This window comes from Blennius ocellaris (genome assembly GCF_963422515.1).
Source record: "Blennius ocellaris genome assembly, chromosome: 16".
Lineage (NCBI taxonomy): Eukaryota > Metazoa > Chordata > Actinopteri > Blenniiformes > Blenniidae > Blennius > Blennius ocellaris.
Window position 1 is genome coordinate 11,141,019 of NC_137665.1, and position 12,536 is coordinate 11,153,554.

General features: G+C 42.6%; 1 protein-coding gene across 1 annotated transcript; it reads right to left on the bottom strand.

The window, feature by feature from the left end:
- Positions 1–362: 362 nt before the first annotated feature.
- On the bottom strand, positions 363–9,501 carry LOC308141372 (heparan sulfate glucosamine 3-O-sulfotransferase 6-like). The gene is made up of 2 exons (XM_080511500.1): positions 8,967–9,501; positions 363–2,045 (listed from the first exon to the last, which is right to left on the bottom strand). The coding sequence occupies exons 1-2, from the start codon at positions 9,413–9,415 to the stop codon at positions 1,427–1,429; spliced, it is 1,068 nt and encodes a 355-aa protein (XP_080367626.1). The 5' UTR covers positions 9,416–9,501; the 3' UTR covers positions 363–1,426.
- Between the last annotated feature and the right edge of the window lie 3,035 nt (positions 9,502–12,536).

Below are 12,536 nucleotides of genomic sequence, written 5' to 3' on the forward strand. Positions count from 1 at the left end.
TACACTTCGTGTTTGTGTGGATCTTTGCAGCATACACACCAAGTGGCGGCAGTGGTAGGCTGAGACAGCTAAATGCAGGAGTTAATTAGCCTAGTACTGCTATAATGAGCAAAATGCTGAATTAGAGACAGCAGCACACTTCTTCCCCTGGGGAATCAAGACAATATGCACAGGTGATGTAGTGGTAGAGTATCAATCACACAACAATTTCAGTGAGGAAACTAAGATTCTTCTTTCTTTCAGTTCTTCCCTGATATTCAAGAATTACAAGGACTATCATATTTTATTTCTTTAAAACAGCTTTATTTCTTACTTCATGTAAATGACTGAACCATTTAATCAATGTCTCAGTCAAACCCGCTTCATTTCAGTGTTTGCCAAGCAATGTACACATAAAAATAGTGCCTCTACAACATGGTTGCAGTTCATTTGTCATGGAATAATAGAATAATGTTACAAGTGCTGTTTCATGTTCATGAAAGTTGAATAAAACCCAACCTTCAACGTGAATCCAGAATTGAGTATGGAAAGGTTTGTTCAGGTATCACTGAAATTATACATTGGAATGTTGTTTTTAACGCTAGAAATTGCAGTGTTGTGTCGGAAAGGGTCGAACTGACACATTACCTGTTTCCAGTGAGCAGTGAATGTTAATGGATGAGAGCCATTGCATTCTGGGGAGACTACTTTTTTTCTGAGGATCCATTTTTTGTTCAGGGCTTAAAAGATCTGGATAAAAAAACATCCCAGATGTTCTTTGACTGAACCGTTTTGGATCCAGATTAACATAGAAATAGTAATACAGCAGTGAAGCTGCAATATTGCAATGGGAATGTATATTCTTATATTAACCTGAATTTGGCCCAAGGGTCAACCATAAACTTGCCACCATTAATGGTTCAATGCTGTATTGAAACCCTCGAGGGACTAAGGCATTACCATCTTTCAGGTCTAATTGACACGATGAGGAGCTATTACTGTATTGATCCAGTTGGCAAGTTGTACTGGTTCAGCTGAGGCATGCTTTGACTTGACTAAGTGGGCCCACAGACCTCTGAGCATCATACAAATGTTGAGAGGATATTACCCGTCATTTAGTAAGATAGACCCAAGTTTAAACCGAAACCCCCCAAAACATCCTAGAGAAAACAGGGAGTGTGACCCAGATGACAACACCTGTAAAGACACTGTGCTTTGAAAAAATTCTTCATCAGAACGGATGAATACCCCTGATTAGGCACCTTAGTGAGTTCATATCATAACAATAAATTATCCTAAAATAGAGCTCTGAGTATTTTACATACCATCAATACTGTACAGATACTGTAAAACCATTTCTCCCGACTGGCAAGGTAAAAGAAAATAAAAACCACACACCATGGAACCACATCACTCTTTTCGTTTTGTTATCACCCTTTTGTTTTCCTTAATCCCAACCAAAGTCCTGACCAACCATTTTGTAAAACATCCTATTAAAGGGTTTGTAAAATATCTTTAGCTGCTGTATCAATTCTGGACGAACAACTGGATGGGCTCGGCCCTTGCCTTTTCCCAGACAATGTGGGATCTTGTAGTCTTCTTCAGCCTTTGTGGTGCAGTAGAAGCCTTTTTCTGTGTCAAAGACAAAGTTCTTCTTTGTGATCAACTTCCTGAGTCCAAGAAAGTCCTGAACACGACTTAATTCAGCGGCAGGTTCCCTAATGAGACGGTCTCCGTCGACAACCAGCAGCCGTTTCAAGGGGAAGTACTGGATCCAGTTCACCAAGTGTTTAGCATAGAGGCTGATTCGAATGCCAGTCCACTCACTGTTCACCACTGCTGACATGTTCTTGAAGGCCATGGTCTCAAAGGAGGAAACATTTACTCTCTTCTCCAGAACATGAGCGTAGTCTGAGATAACCCGGGTGACAGGGTCCCGGACGAGAAGTATCAGCTTTGTTAAGTTAGACATGGCGTGGATTCGAGCAGGAACTCTGCTGTTGATGAAGTAAGACGGGGATTTCTCAATCGTCATTTGGTTTTCTGTCGATTTGGGCATCAAGTTCCTAAAAAAACAAACAAACAAACAAACAAACAAAAAACAATGATGATTGTTTATGGTTACAATATTGGACAGTTTAATTCACTTTGAACCATTGCAGACATTAATCTTTCAAATAACATATTTGTATTTTAACAGCTAAAGAATAATGCTCTGAAAGAATGATGGATTTAAAAAAAAAAATTATGTTTACATTGTATATTTCAAACTAAGTTAGGCTGGAATAATTAAAGCATCATCCAAAAAACAACTGCAGACAATGTGAGCAGCTTTGAGTGGAAAATAAGTGACAGTGTCTGGTATTTATGGCAGGAGTTCTAGCAATCATCCACAACTACACGTGAAACACAAACACTGTTAACAAAATGTTCAAACTCTTGAGACATAAATAAACATAAATTCTGCTGACAATCAATCTACCTGAAGCCGATAATTCTTAGACCCCTGCATGTAAACATATAAATGATGGTTTTGCTCCGACGAGGCAGGATTGGGGTTTTAAATATTATGCACCTTTCTCCTCATGTTTTGAAGATTTTTGGATGACTGCCTTCTTGGCTACATGGATGGCTGCCTTTTCTCCAGAGAGCGAAAGAGAGAGAGAGAGAGAAGGGGAAATATCTACGTGGCGATGGCGATGACAGTGAGTGATGAATATATAGGCTGTGGATAAACACACACGGAAGCCAGGTGAACATGGTGTGAACACAAAGCCTATATAACTGGATCAAAATCCTTTTAATCATGTTGTTTATAATTCCTTTTAGTGTATATATGCGTGGGTTGATCCTACTTGACAATAATACACACTGGGTGTTTTTAAACTTTAAAATTTGGGTTGAGATGTGTTTGGTCTGCAGGTATCACATTCTAACGGTGTTCGCTGTCAGTCCCTGGTCCGCCTCTCCGTCTACCACAGGAAGGACTTCCGACGCCGCCAGCTCATCATAACCTGCTCCTGCTGCATCTGGGCCCCACCTACCCCGATCAGCTCCTCCAGCTCTCCGCTGCGCCCACGCTTGGACACACCCTCACCACCACAACCCCGATGTAAGAAAATATTGTCAGTTTTTGATAGTGAGGGGTTAATCAAACAATGGGGAGGCAGATGAGCCATGTCATTAAAGTGATTGCCATCATTTCCAACCATCAGTCGGTGTGCACACCAGACACTTCGACATCTCCCTTTAGCCCTGGCAGTTTTTTTTATATAAATGTATGCTTCAGAAAGAAAACTTTTCAGTGGAGAGCGCTGGGAGAAGGCGTCGCTCATTATTTATCAGTGACAGATACAAACACACAAGAAGTACTGCTTGTTATACTGTTTCATATCTCGTGTCACCTGTTCTTTGCTACCTTTGTATTTCACGTTTAGTTATCCTGACAAATGGAACCAAAGTTGAAAATGCCCAAAAGAACATCAAGAATGCAATATAGGTAATTGGTGGACAAGACTCAAATAACTCAATTAGCACTGTGGAAGCCTTCCTCAGGGCTTTTAAGAGAACAAAAACTTAAAGGTATAGTAGAGGATTTTCTTCTTCCGGGTGGATCATCAAAATAACTGGTCCTCCCAATTGTCAATCATTCTGGTGATATATGACGTAAGCCCGTCGTACGTGCTCGTCCCTGCGCGCAGCTCACTCCACATGGTTCTCATCATGCCGGTGGCCGACCCGACGCATTATTCTCGGACATTTTTACACAGTTTCACCCCCTCTGGTGCAAATCTTCTTGTAAAGTGAGCTTATGTGAGCGATGCCGACTTGTGACTTGTAAACAGAGCATGCACGAGGAGAACTGGGCTCGTGCATGTCTCTCGCACGCGTTTTAGTAGGCGTTCCGTCCCGGGAGCAGGAACAGCGTTGCGCATGCGCATTTTTTTCAAACGGTGGAGAGGGCGGTTCTTTCCTAAAATTCCTGAAAATCCTCCTGTATACCTTTAACACCAATCAAACTTTCAATGAGGAAAACAATCTGCATGCGGAGTCCATGCATTATTCATCTTAGCACAGATAAAGCATGAGAGAACAACCCTGACTGAGTGAAAGAGTTGCCCAAGGGGGGTACATGTAGGAAGTTTTAACAATTTGTAATGTTTAATAAACAATGTGGAACCAATAGGATCCATTGCATTTTCATCTATCAATCAGCCATGCAAAGGCATTCACATTCAGCTTCCAGACAACAACATAAAAACCAGCCCACTCTTTGAGTCTGCATTGACATTTTGCCCCTTAATTAATTCTGCATGTTCCCATTTTACTTCATAAATCTATAAACACAGAAATATTCTAAAACATCCAAGTAGGATTCAAATGTATTGTTAAAGCTGAAAATCGTGGATTTTACACTTTGAAACTGTTTCTACTTATAATTACTGCATTAGATCTATAATGTTGTTGATACTTTCAACATCACCATCTTTTTCCCTCTCACCTCAACTCAGAAAGGAACTGCAGTAATTAGGAGATAATTAGAGGCGGCACAGAGGAAAAGGGTTATGAGAAAGAGACACTGCCGGAGAGGAAGGGGTAAAGAGAGCATTAGATTAAACCAGGCACCATGTGGAGAATGGAGACGACAAAGGACCACTTTACGTGTTCAAGTTATCAAGTGCCACTTCATACGGTTTGAAATACGTTGCCTGTTTACCTTCATTGCCATAAGCGTCGAGGTTCAAAGGTAGGAATTACTGCATGAAGCTTTGTGCTCAGCTGTCACATGAAGCCTTCAGGACAGGAATTCACCAAAGTATACAACCAGTACAGTGCAGGAAACTCCTGCCAGAATTTTTTGTATATATATCTGACATAATTCTGCATTGACTGAGTCTAATTGGCATCTATATTTCAGTTTTTCAGACCTCGGTGACAAGGGACAGCTCCAAGAAAGAAAAAGAAAAACCCCAAACCCTCAGAATTATCTAATGCAGTGATGAATTCTAATCTTCCCCTGCAGCTCTGAGAGGGGTTGAGGTACTGTTAGAATCACCCCCCTTCTCAAAGACAGGATGATAGGTGGTGGCATGTAACCACTTACAATAATCAGAGCAGAAAGAAATCAAAGAGGAAGGCATCTACAGGGAAGGTGTTGGCTGATTGTTGCAGTCCGTCTTATCAGGCATGTGAAAGTCATCATCATCAGCATCATCATAAGTGCTGCGGTTTGACAAATTGCCTCAAGGAAAAGCCCAGGGGGTTGCTGTGGCAAATTAATCTCCAGTAGCCAGAATAAGGAGGGGCGGGGTTCCGATTACCTGTATTGACAGTCTGATTGATTCATTTAATAGATGCTTGCACACACACAAAAAAAATGATAAGAGGACAAGATTGAAAAGCTTTTTGAAGGACATAATGTTTTTTAAATTGTCAAGGCTGTTAGAGAAAAAATCTATGTTGGAAACGTCACCTCACGTGTGTGAATTGCTCATTTGAAGCATCTCATTATCAATGCACTTCTCTTTTCTTGTCAGCATGCTGACACATTAGTTTAAGCACATTACATTCATTGGGAAATCGCTCTCACTTGCACCAATTCCCTCGATTCCATGCAACTAAAAGTGTTGAGTAAGCAAAAATCCACCAGTAGACTCAGATGAAGCTACTCTTCAGGGGCTGAAAAAAAAATTCAACTTTTGCAAAGAATGATCTTCAAAAGTCAACTTTTAGGCTTTAAAAAAATGCTTACTTCTAGTGTTTGAGTCTTTTCTTGGGAAGGTTCCAATGAACGCTCTTTCTGATGAACTCCTGCTGGGCTTCGTCAAAGGGCACTTTCACCCTTCTGAGCACATTTGCATACAAAGTAAAGGCAGAGAAAACATGTTTCACACTAATTGTCTGCTCCTTTATTGTTGTGGTTAATGCAGTCCTCGGGGGTTCTCCAACACCCCCTTTCATTGAGCTCTGCGGTGCAACAGTAAGAAAAGGCTCACTCTAAATTTACTGCCCTCTATGTGGCACTGCGCTGCAATAAGCTCCCCCGGGGCTCTGAGCAGGATTACTGTAGGCTGTCTCCTCTGACACTCGCTGAGTTGTAAGAAACCTCTTCATTGTGGAACTTTAAGAAGAAAAACATGATTACAGCGATTAAGTCACATTTACTGTATAGAACCCTCAAGACTTGAGTTAAGTGTGCTTTCAGTAGATGAGTATTTAATTTGCCAGAAGAGACATTTAGGGGGAAGTTAAAATTATGTCGTATTTAAAGAAAGGAGGGGCCGAGCAGGAAGCAGTTCCCACGGATTTAAGGAATTGCCCACTGTGCTCTGTGTGAGTAAGCGTGCACAATTGTCTGTCTGGGTCTCTCTCTCTCTTTTTTTTTTTTTTTTTGCTGTCTGTGGGTGAAAACATGTTATATTGTTGTCGGTGTCCTGCTGTGCGAAGGGCTTTCTCCTCTATGGGGGCCTCCAGGGGGATGAACACAGTGGACCTCCAGCAGGATGGACACACCAGTCACAGCAGATAAATGTTGTGGGCATAACTCAATGCCACCATGGGAGCTGATAAGCCCACCCAGCACACCGTGCCTTACTCCCGAGCGACAGCTCGATATTAGTGCAAGGGTAATGAAGTGAAACATATGGAGAAGCCAGTCACCTTTGCAAAGTAGACACCTTTGCACAATAAAATATTACTCTCACAATGATTAATCCAAGAGCTGTATGCTCCAGGACTCTCCTATATATTAAGTTTGAGTCGTTGCCGTGGTACTCTTATGTGTAGTGTGTCAGATTCAGTGGCTGGATGTTTAGCTCCACCTGCTATGGAGGAAGAAACGTTAAGGTGTTGAAGCTTTTCAGTGATGGAACATTTTCTTTTTTAAGCATATCTTCTTCCATTGCATTTTCCACTAACGCACTACGAGGGGAATATTGGAATACTACGAAGACTATTAAGTGTAATAATTTCAAAACGTCTCCAAGCATAGTGTCACTTTGATCCTAATGTTCAATCTGTAGGGACAGATAAAAGATCCTCTTCACAGACTGATCATCGAAAAACGTCCTAAACCTGACCGGAAATTCTTAAAGGAGCTTAAGCGAGAAGTCCTTTGAACAATACCGGTACTTCGCTTCCCCTATTGTGGCTTCATAGAAACAGCTTTGAAACACTGTCTAAATCCTTTGACATTGCGTGTTAATCCCCGAGTTCAGTCAAATGGACACCGAAAGCAGCAGCATCTCTCTGGTGAACAATGTAGTCACTCTGATGTAAGGCACTCAAGGACAAACAACTTGGCTACAAAAGATATTGATATTCCATCGGTATTATTCACCTGGAGTTTTCTGTTTTTCCACTATGAGCTGTGAAAGTTGAGTGATTGCATCAGTGAGCAGATAATTGCTGGCTTTCATTCATAGTCTTCAATGCACAATGATGGAATTTGCAATTACCGTCATACAACGAGTAAAGGAATGTGCATAGCCTTAGACTTTGACACTTGTATAGGTCAGCACCATAAAGAAACATCTTTACATATATGCATCTTGAAGATCTTCATTCCTGAGTCAAGTTTCAAAACCACTATCGAATGACTGAAACAACCAATTAAAACACATTTTGATTGTTTAATTATGGTTGAACTTGAACCACTGGAATATCTTCCCTCAGGAATGAAGATCTTCAAGTTGCAAACAGTGTCAAGATGTTCCAGTTGCACAACCCCACGACTCAATAACCATTTTATGATTGGTGAAGGCAAAATGAAGGTGTTGTCTCTCTTTGTCAAAGAGACCAATTTGAGTTTTGATTGAATCTGCGACATAGCTTGTAGTACAAGACGTTGCACGTGATCTGCTTAAATACCGTTTTAGTGCTTTTCTCACCAAGTAGATGCAGAATTTAACAAAACTTTCAGCAGCAAATGTGTGTGTAAATCACAAGGTGACTTCAAAGTATTACATAACATAACATTTACACATATAAGTCACTGACAAATCTCATAAGGCTCAATAAAGCCTATTTTACTGCAGTGATAGGTTTTTCTTCTAACTTTGATCAATCAAAACAAACAAAACAATAACTGAAATGCCACTTTTAATCCTCTTGTGACTCCAACAGCTTAGTGAACTATTGATTATGACAGCAGATTACAGTTTATGTCAACTGGGAGTGATCCAGGTAAAGTGATGGCAAATGAGCAATATTAGGTTTGAGATGAAGACGAAAGCTGAAATGTATTAATATTCAGAAGAAGATTACAACTTGGCACAGTTCATTTCCCCCAAATAATCCACAATAATGCTTTCTGTTTGCCATTTAAATGCAATCATGTTTATTTATTAATTGAATTTATTTTATTTTAACAAGTTACATTTTAGCTGCGAGCCCTTTGTGAGCCGTACAACCACATATGGTCACTTCCTGACCCCTGATGTTTTCAAAACTAGGCAGTTTGTAACCAGAAGTTTGTTGGTTCAAAGCCCATTGCCGAGGGTCCCTGAGCAAACCACCCAGACTGCTCAGGATCAGAAAGGGCGTCAGATCAAATCAAAAGAACATGACGCTCTCGCTCTCTCTCTCTCTCTCTCTCTCTCTCTCTCTCTCTCTCTGTCTCGGACGTCAATCACAGCAGCATAATATTTTTTTATTTTCCTGTGGCTAAAGCTTTTGTCAAACGCAGTGAGAATTTTCTTCAATTTACAGATTTTCTAATTGTGAGCGCACTTATGTAATATTCCATATTTCCACATATTTTATTTTGTGACCTATAAATGGCATGTGGCGTTTTGAGTTGTCACACAAAGTCTTGAAAATGCCCTGAACGTTGTTCAGTGAGTGCACTAACAGCACATGATTTCAAACCTCCAGCAGTTGGATGTGAGTACAATTTAATTGAACTCGTCTTTGCCAGACTGAGCTGCTTTGGTGCACGCTGGCTGTCCAGGTATAAAGTTTGATTATAAGCGGAGGTCGGGGTTTACCTGTACCAGTCCAGTCCCTTCTCGTAGTTGCGGTCGAAGAAGTGCGGCTCTCCTCCCGCTGCAACGACGTCCGGATGCAAGCGCAGAAAATCCCGCAGCGCGCCGGTCCCTCCTTTCTTCACCCCGATGATGATCGCCTGCGGAAACCTTCGTCGCAACTGCTCATCGGGAAGGTCTTCCCCGTGTCCATCGTCACTATCAACTTCTTCCAACTCTTCCCCTGCGTAGTCCACATCGTTTTTCTCGTGCAGCAAGCCCCTGGAGATGTGATTGTCAGAAGTGACTCCCTGGCTTGCGCGCCTCACCGGGAACGCAGTTAAACGGTCGCCAAACTTGTAATATATGAAATATCCACAAAAGCACAGCATGGTGCAAATCAAGAACAGTTTCCATCTAGCGCGAGACGATGGCAAAACACGTAAATTGTTGATGATACCACAATACCCCATGAGGCCCCTGTTGAAAAAGTTGCAGGTAAGGGGAATTATTTTTGGTGAAGCCGCCTCACTGCTGTGCTATGGCACAGATGCCGAACAATCCGTGCGTAAGTCCCCCTCCGTAAACATAAATCAAAAAGAAAAAACTGTGTCGCTCGAAAAAGTGAACAAATCGTTTTATTCTCCGATCAGTATTTCCTCGCGTCATAGAGGAGTTTGTCTCCCATCAATTGTTCTATGTGTGCGTGAGAGCGCAGCACAGCGCAGAGCACACTTTAGCCCCATCTCCACCGCACAAAAAGTACCTGCCTAGACCGGTCTAAACCACTCCGGTTCGCGTGTCACGACAGGAATGCAGTCTATATATAGCCCCGTCTCCACCGCACAAAAAGTACCTGCCTAGACCGGTCTAAACCGCTCCGGTTCGCGTGTCACGACAGGAATGCAGTCTAAACCGCTCCAGACCGCTCCAAAGGCGACCACTTTTCCGCTACCCTTCCGTTGGGGTGCCGAGGACCATGGAACGGCTCTGAGTTTGAGCTGCTGTCTGCTGATTGGTCAGTGATTTACTACACGCCCACAATATGTTAATGTGCCGGCTGAATCCTCTGCTGTCAGTGTGGTCAGCTGTGCACTGGTTGTTTTTTTTTTTCATTTTCTTTTCTTTGCTGCTCAACTTTAGTGTTTGTTGTGAAAGAGCGACTTGAGGCAGGGGGAGACCGGGGCTCGTGACTTTGCATCGCGTTGGAGTTTTCTGTTTGCAGCATAGCGATCGCCGTGGCGTGGATGCGCGTCCGGGACACCGGAGTCTGGAGCACTCGTCTCCGGCAGCTCCGCTTTCCAGAGGCGGTCAGCGTTCTGTTCAGCCGCGGTCAGTGGCGCTTTATCGCGGGGACAGACCGCGGAAGCGATGAAAAGGAGCTCGGAGCTCAGCGCCTCCGTGTTCCGGCTCTGTGCTGCCGGACCGCGGTCAGCGCCAGAGTGGAGAACCTCCTGCGTTTGAGCAGAAAGCTCAGACTCCCGTGTCTGTGCCTCAGTCAACCGGGAGGAACGCTCCGGCCACTTGCCCCGCACCCGAGCGCTCGAGTGCGGGGCACGTCGCCCCAAGCCGTCGGCAAGTGGCCGAGCGACTTGCTCTCTCACAACAAACACGGAAGTTGCGGCTGCAGCTCTCCGCTCCAAAAAATGACTGCTGGAAAAAGTAACTTTTTTTTTTTCCGCTGCAAAAAATAACAGTGCAAAGTGGAGAATTTAAACAACAACAGAGGATTCATAAGATCTACATCTGACGACGTTCTTTTCTGTTATAATGTCACATTTCTGCGGAGCTCATTAGCCCCGCCCGCTTTTCACGCTCCTCTCTGCAGTGGGGACGCGACCCAAAATTTCGGTCGGGGTCTCTATTCCGAACTGCTCCGTACCGCTCCGCTCCGTCCCGGCACTTGTGTGCGGTGGAGACGGGGCTTTAGAGCTCCAATTATCTCCACCAGGCAGCTGCATCAAGTCTGAGGAGGTGGAGAGGCTTTTTCCTTCGTGTCATTTCAAACTAAACGCCTCGAACTGTGCCTGTTTCGACACACGCTTAATACATGTACAAGGTTTATTTGGAAACATAAAGTACGTTCCTTTTCATGATATTGTCCTAAAGTGTGGATTTATTATTATTATAATTTTTTCCTAATTCTGAGGTAAATATGACCTATTGCCAAATACGCATTTTTTTTTTTCGGGATATAAGATAAAGCACGTCTCTTCCCTTCGTACCCTCCAAGTTTGACTCGATTCTGAGATGCAGAAATTGAATGATTGCCAGAAAAGCGCTCACCTCTGCATTTAGCAGTACAGGAAACATATATGAGGTCGTTTAGTAAAATACAACAGTTTGGAAACTAACAGCTTTGTGACGCACAATTTAACAATATCGTTTCTCAACCCTACTTATTTTCTGTCTATTTAAGCCCAGAACTTTACATGAAGCAAGTAAATTTGGATCACAGCTTCATACTTCTTTACATATACTTGACAAAATAGCTCCCCTAATGCTTTCGGAATATAATCCAAACTACAGCTGCAAGATGCGCAACCTTTGTTGGAAGCAGGTTGGAGTTCAGTGTTTTGCTGAAGGAAAAAAATAATCAATGTCGAGAATTAAATTATTACTGTGGTAAAACTAACAATCACTACACATCTGTCAATCATCACAAATCAACGATTTATGTGTTGTAACTTTTGATGGATCCATTAATAATATTTCATGGGTACAATTAATCTTTTTTTTTATGATCTGTAAACCCAGATTTGTCCTGGACCACATGTGATTTCTACCTATTCTTGCATCACACATGTCAATATATTCAATCTATTTGACACCAATTGAATATTAAGTGAGTTATTATAAATGTTCCTAACAATTCTACACTTTCCATGGTACTGTGAGAACAATTGTTGAGTGAGTTGGATCGAACAGGCTGCATGAACATTCATAATGGTAAACAAATGCTGTTGGTGTATTCGACAATGCATACAAGAGAAGTGGTGGAGAAGCGACTCAAACTCCACACACACAAATGTGTAAAAAGGCATGTGATTATGAATTATAAAGGCCACCAAAAGTTTGGTCTGTGTATTTGTGTCAGTGCCTCCTTGGCTGAAGGGTCAGAGGCCTTCAGTCCCACCGCACCCCGGAGCTGTCAGAGGATTAGCAGGATTACCCCGGAGCTGCCATGTCAGTCAGGGTTTCACCAGAGACAACCCTGCCCCCTTCATCTAAGCCCCTTATTTCATCTCTCAGACACTGCTGTGTATGATATATCTCTGTGGGTGTTTGCATGTCAATCCCAGCAGTTGCATTTCCACAGTGCATGAGCACAGATAACCTGGTTGAGAAAACAAGTGCGCCAAGGGGTTTGATCTGACCTACACAGCCCTCAGTTGCCCTTTACACTGTGTGTGATGATCTCGATTGTCTTTGCTCTGTGTACTTGTGGTGGAAGTTCATGAAAGTTGCTGTAAAAGGCGATAGTTTCAAAACCGATCAATGGACATTGATGTGTAATGGGAAGCCACTGCCCTTTCAATTTAAAAGGAGTGGCATTCGCTTGTTTTCAGTAGGAAAAGTTTTCAGTAGGGGCTG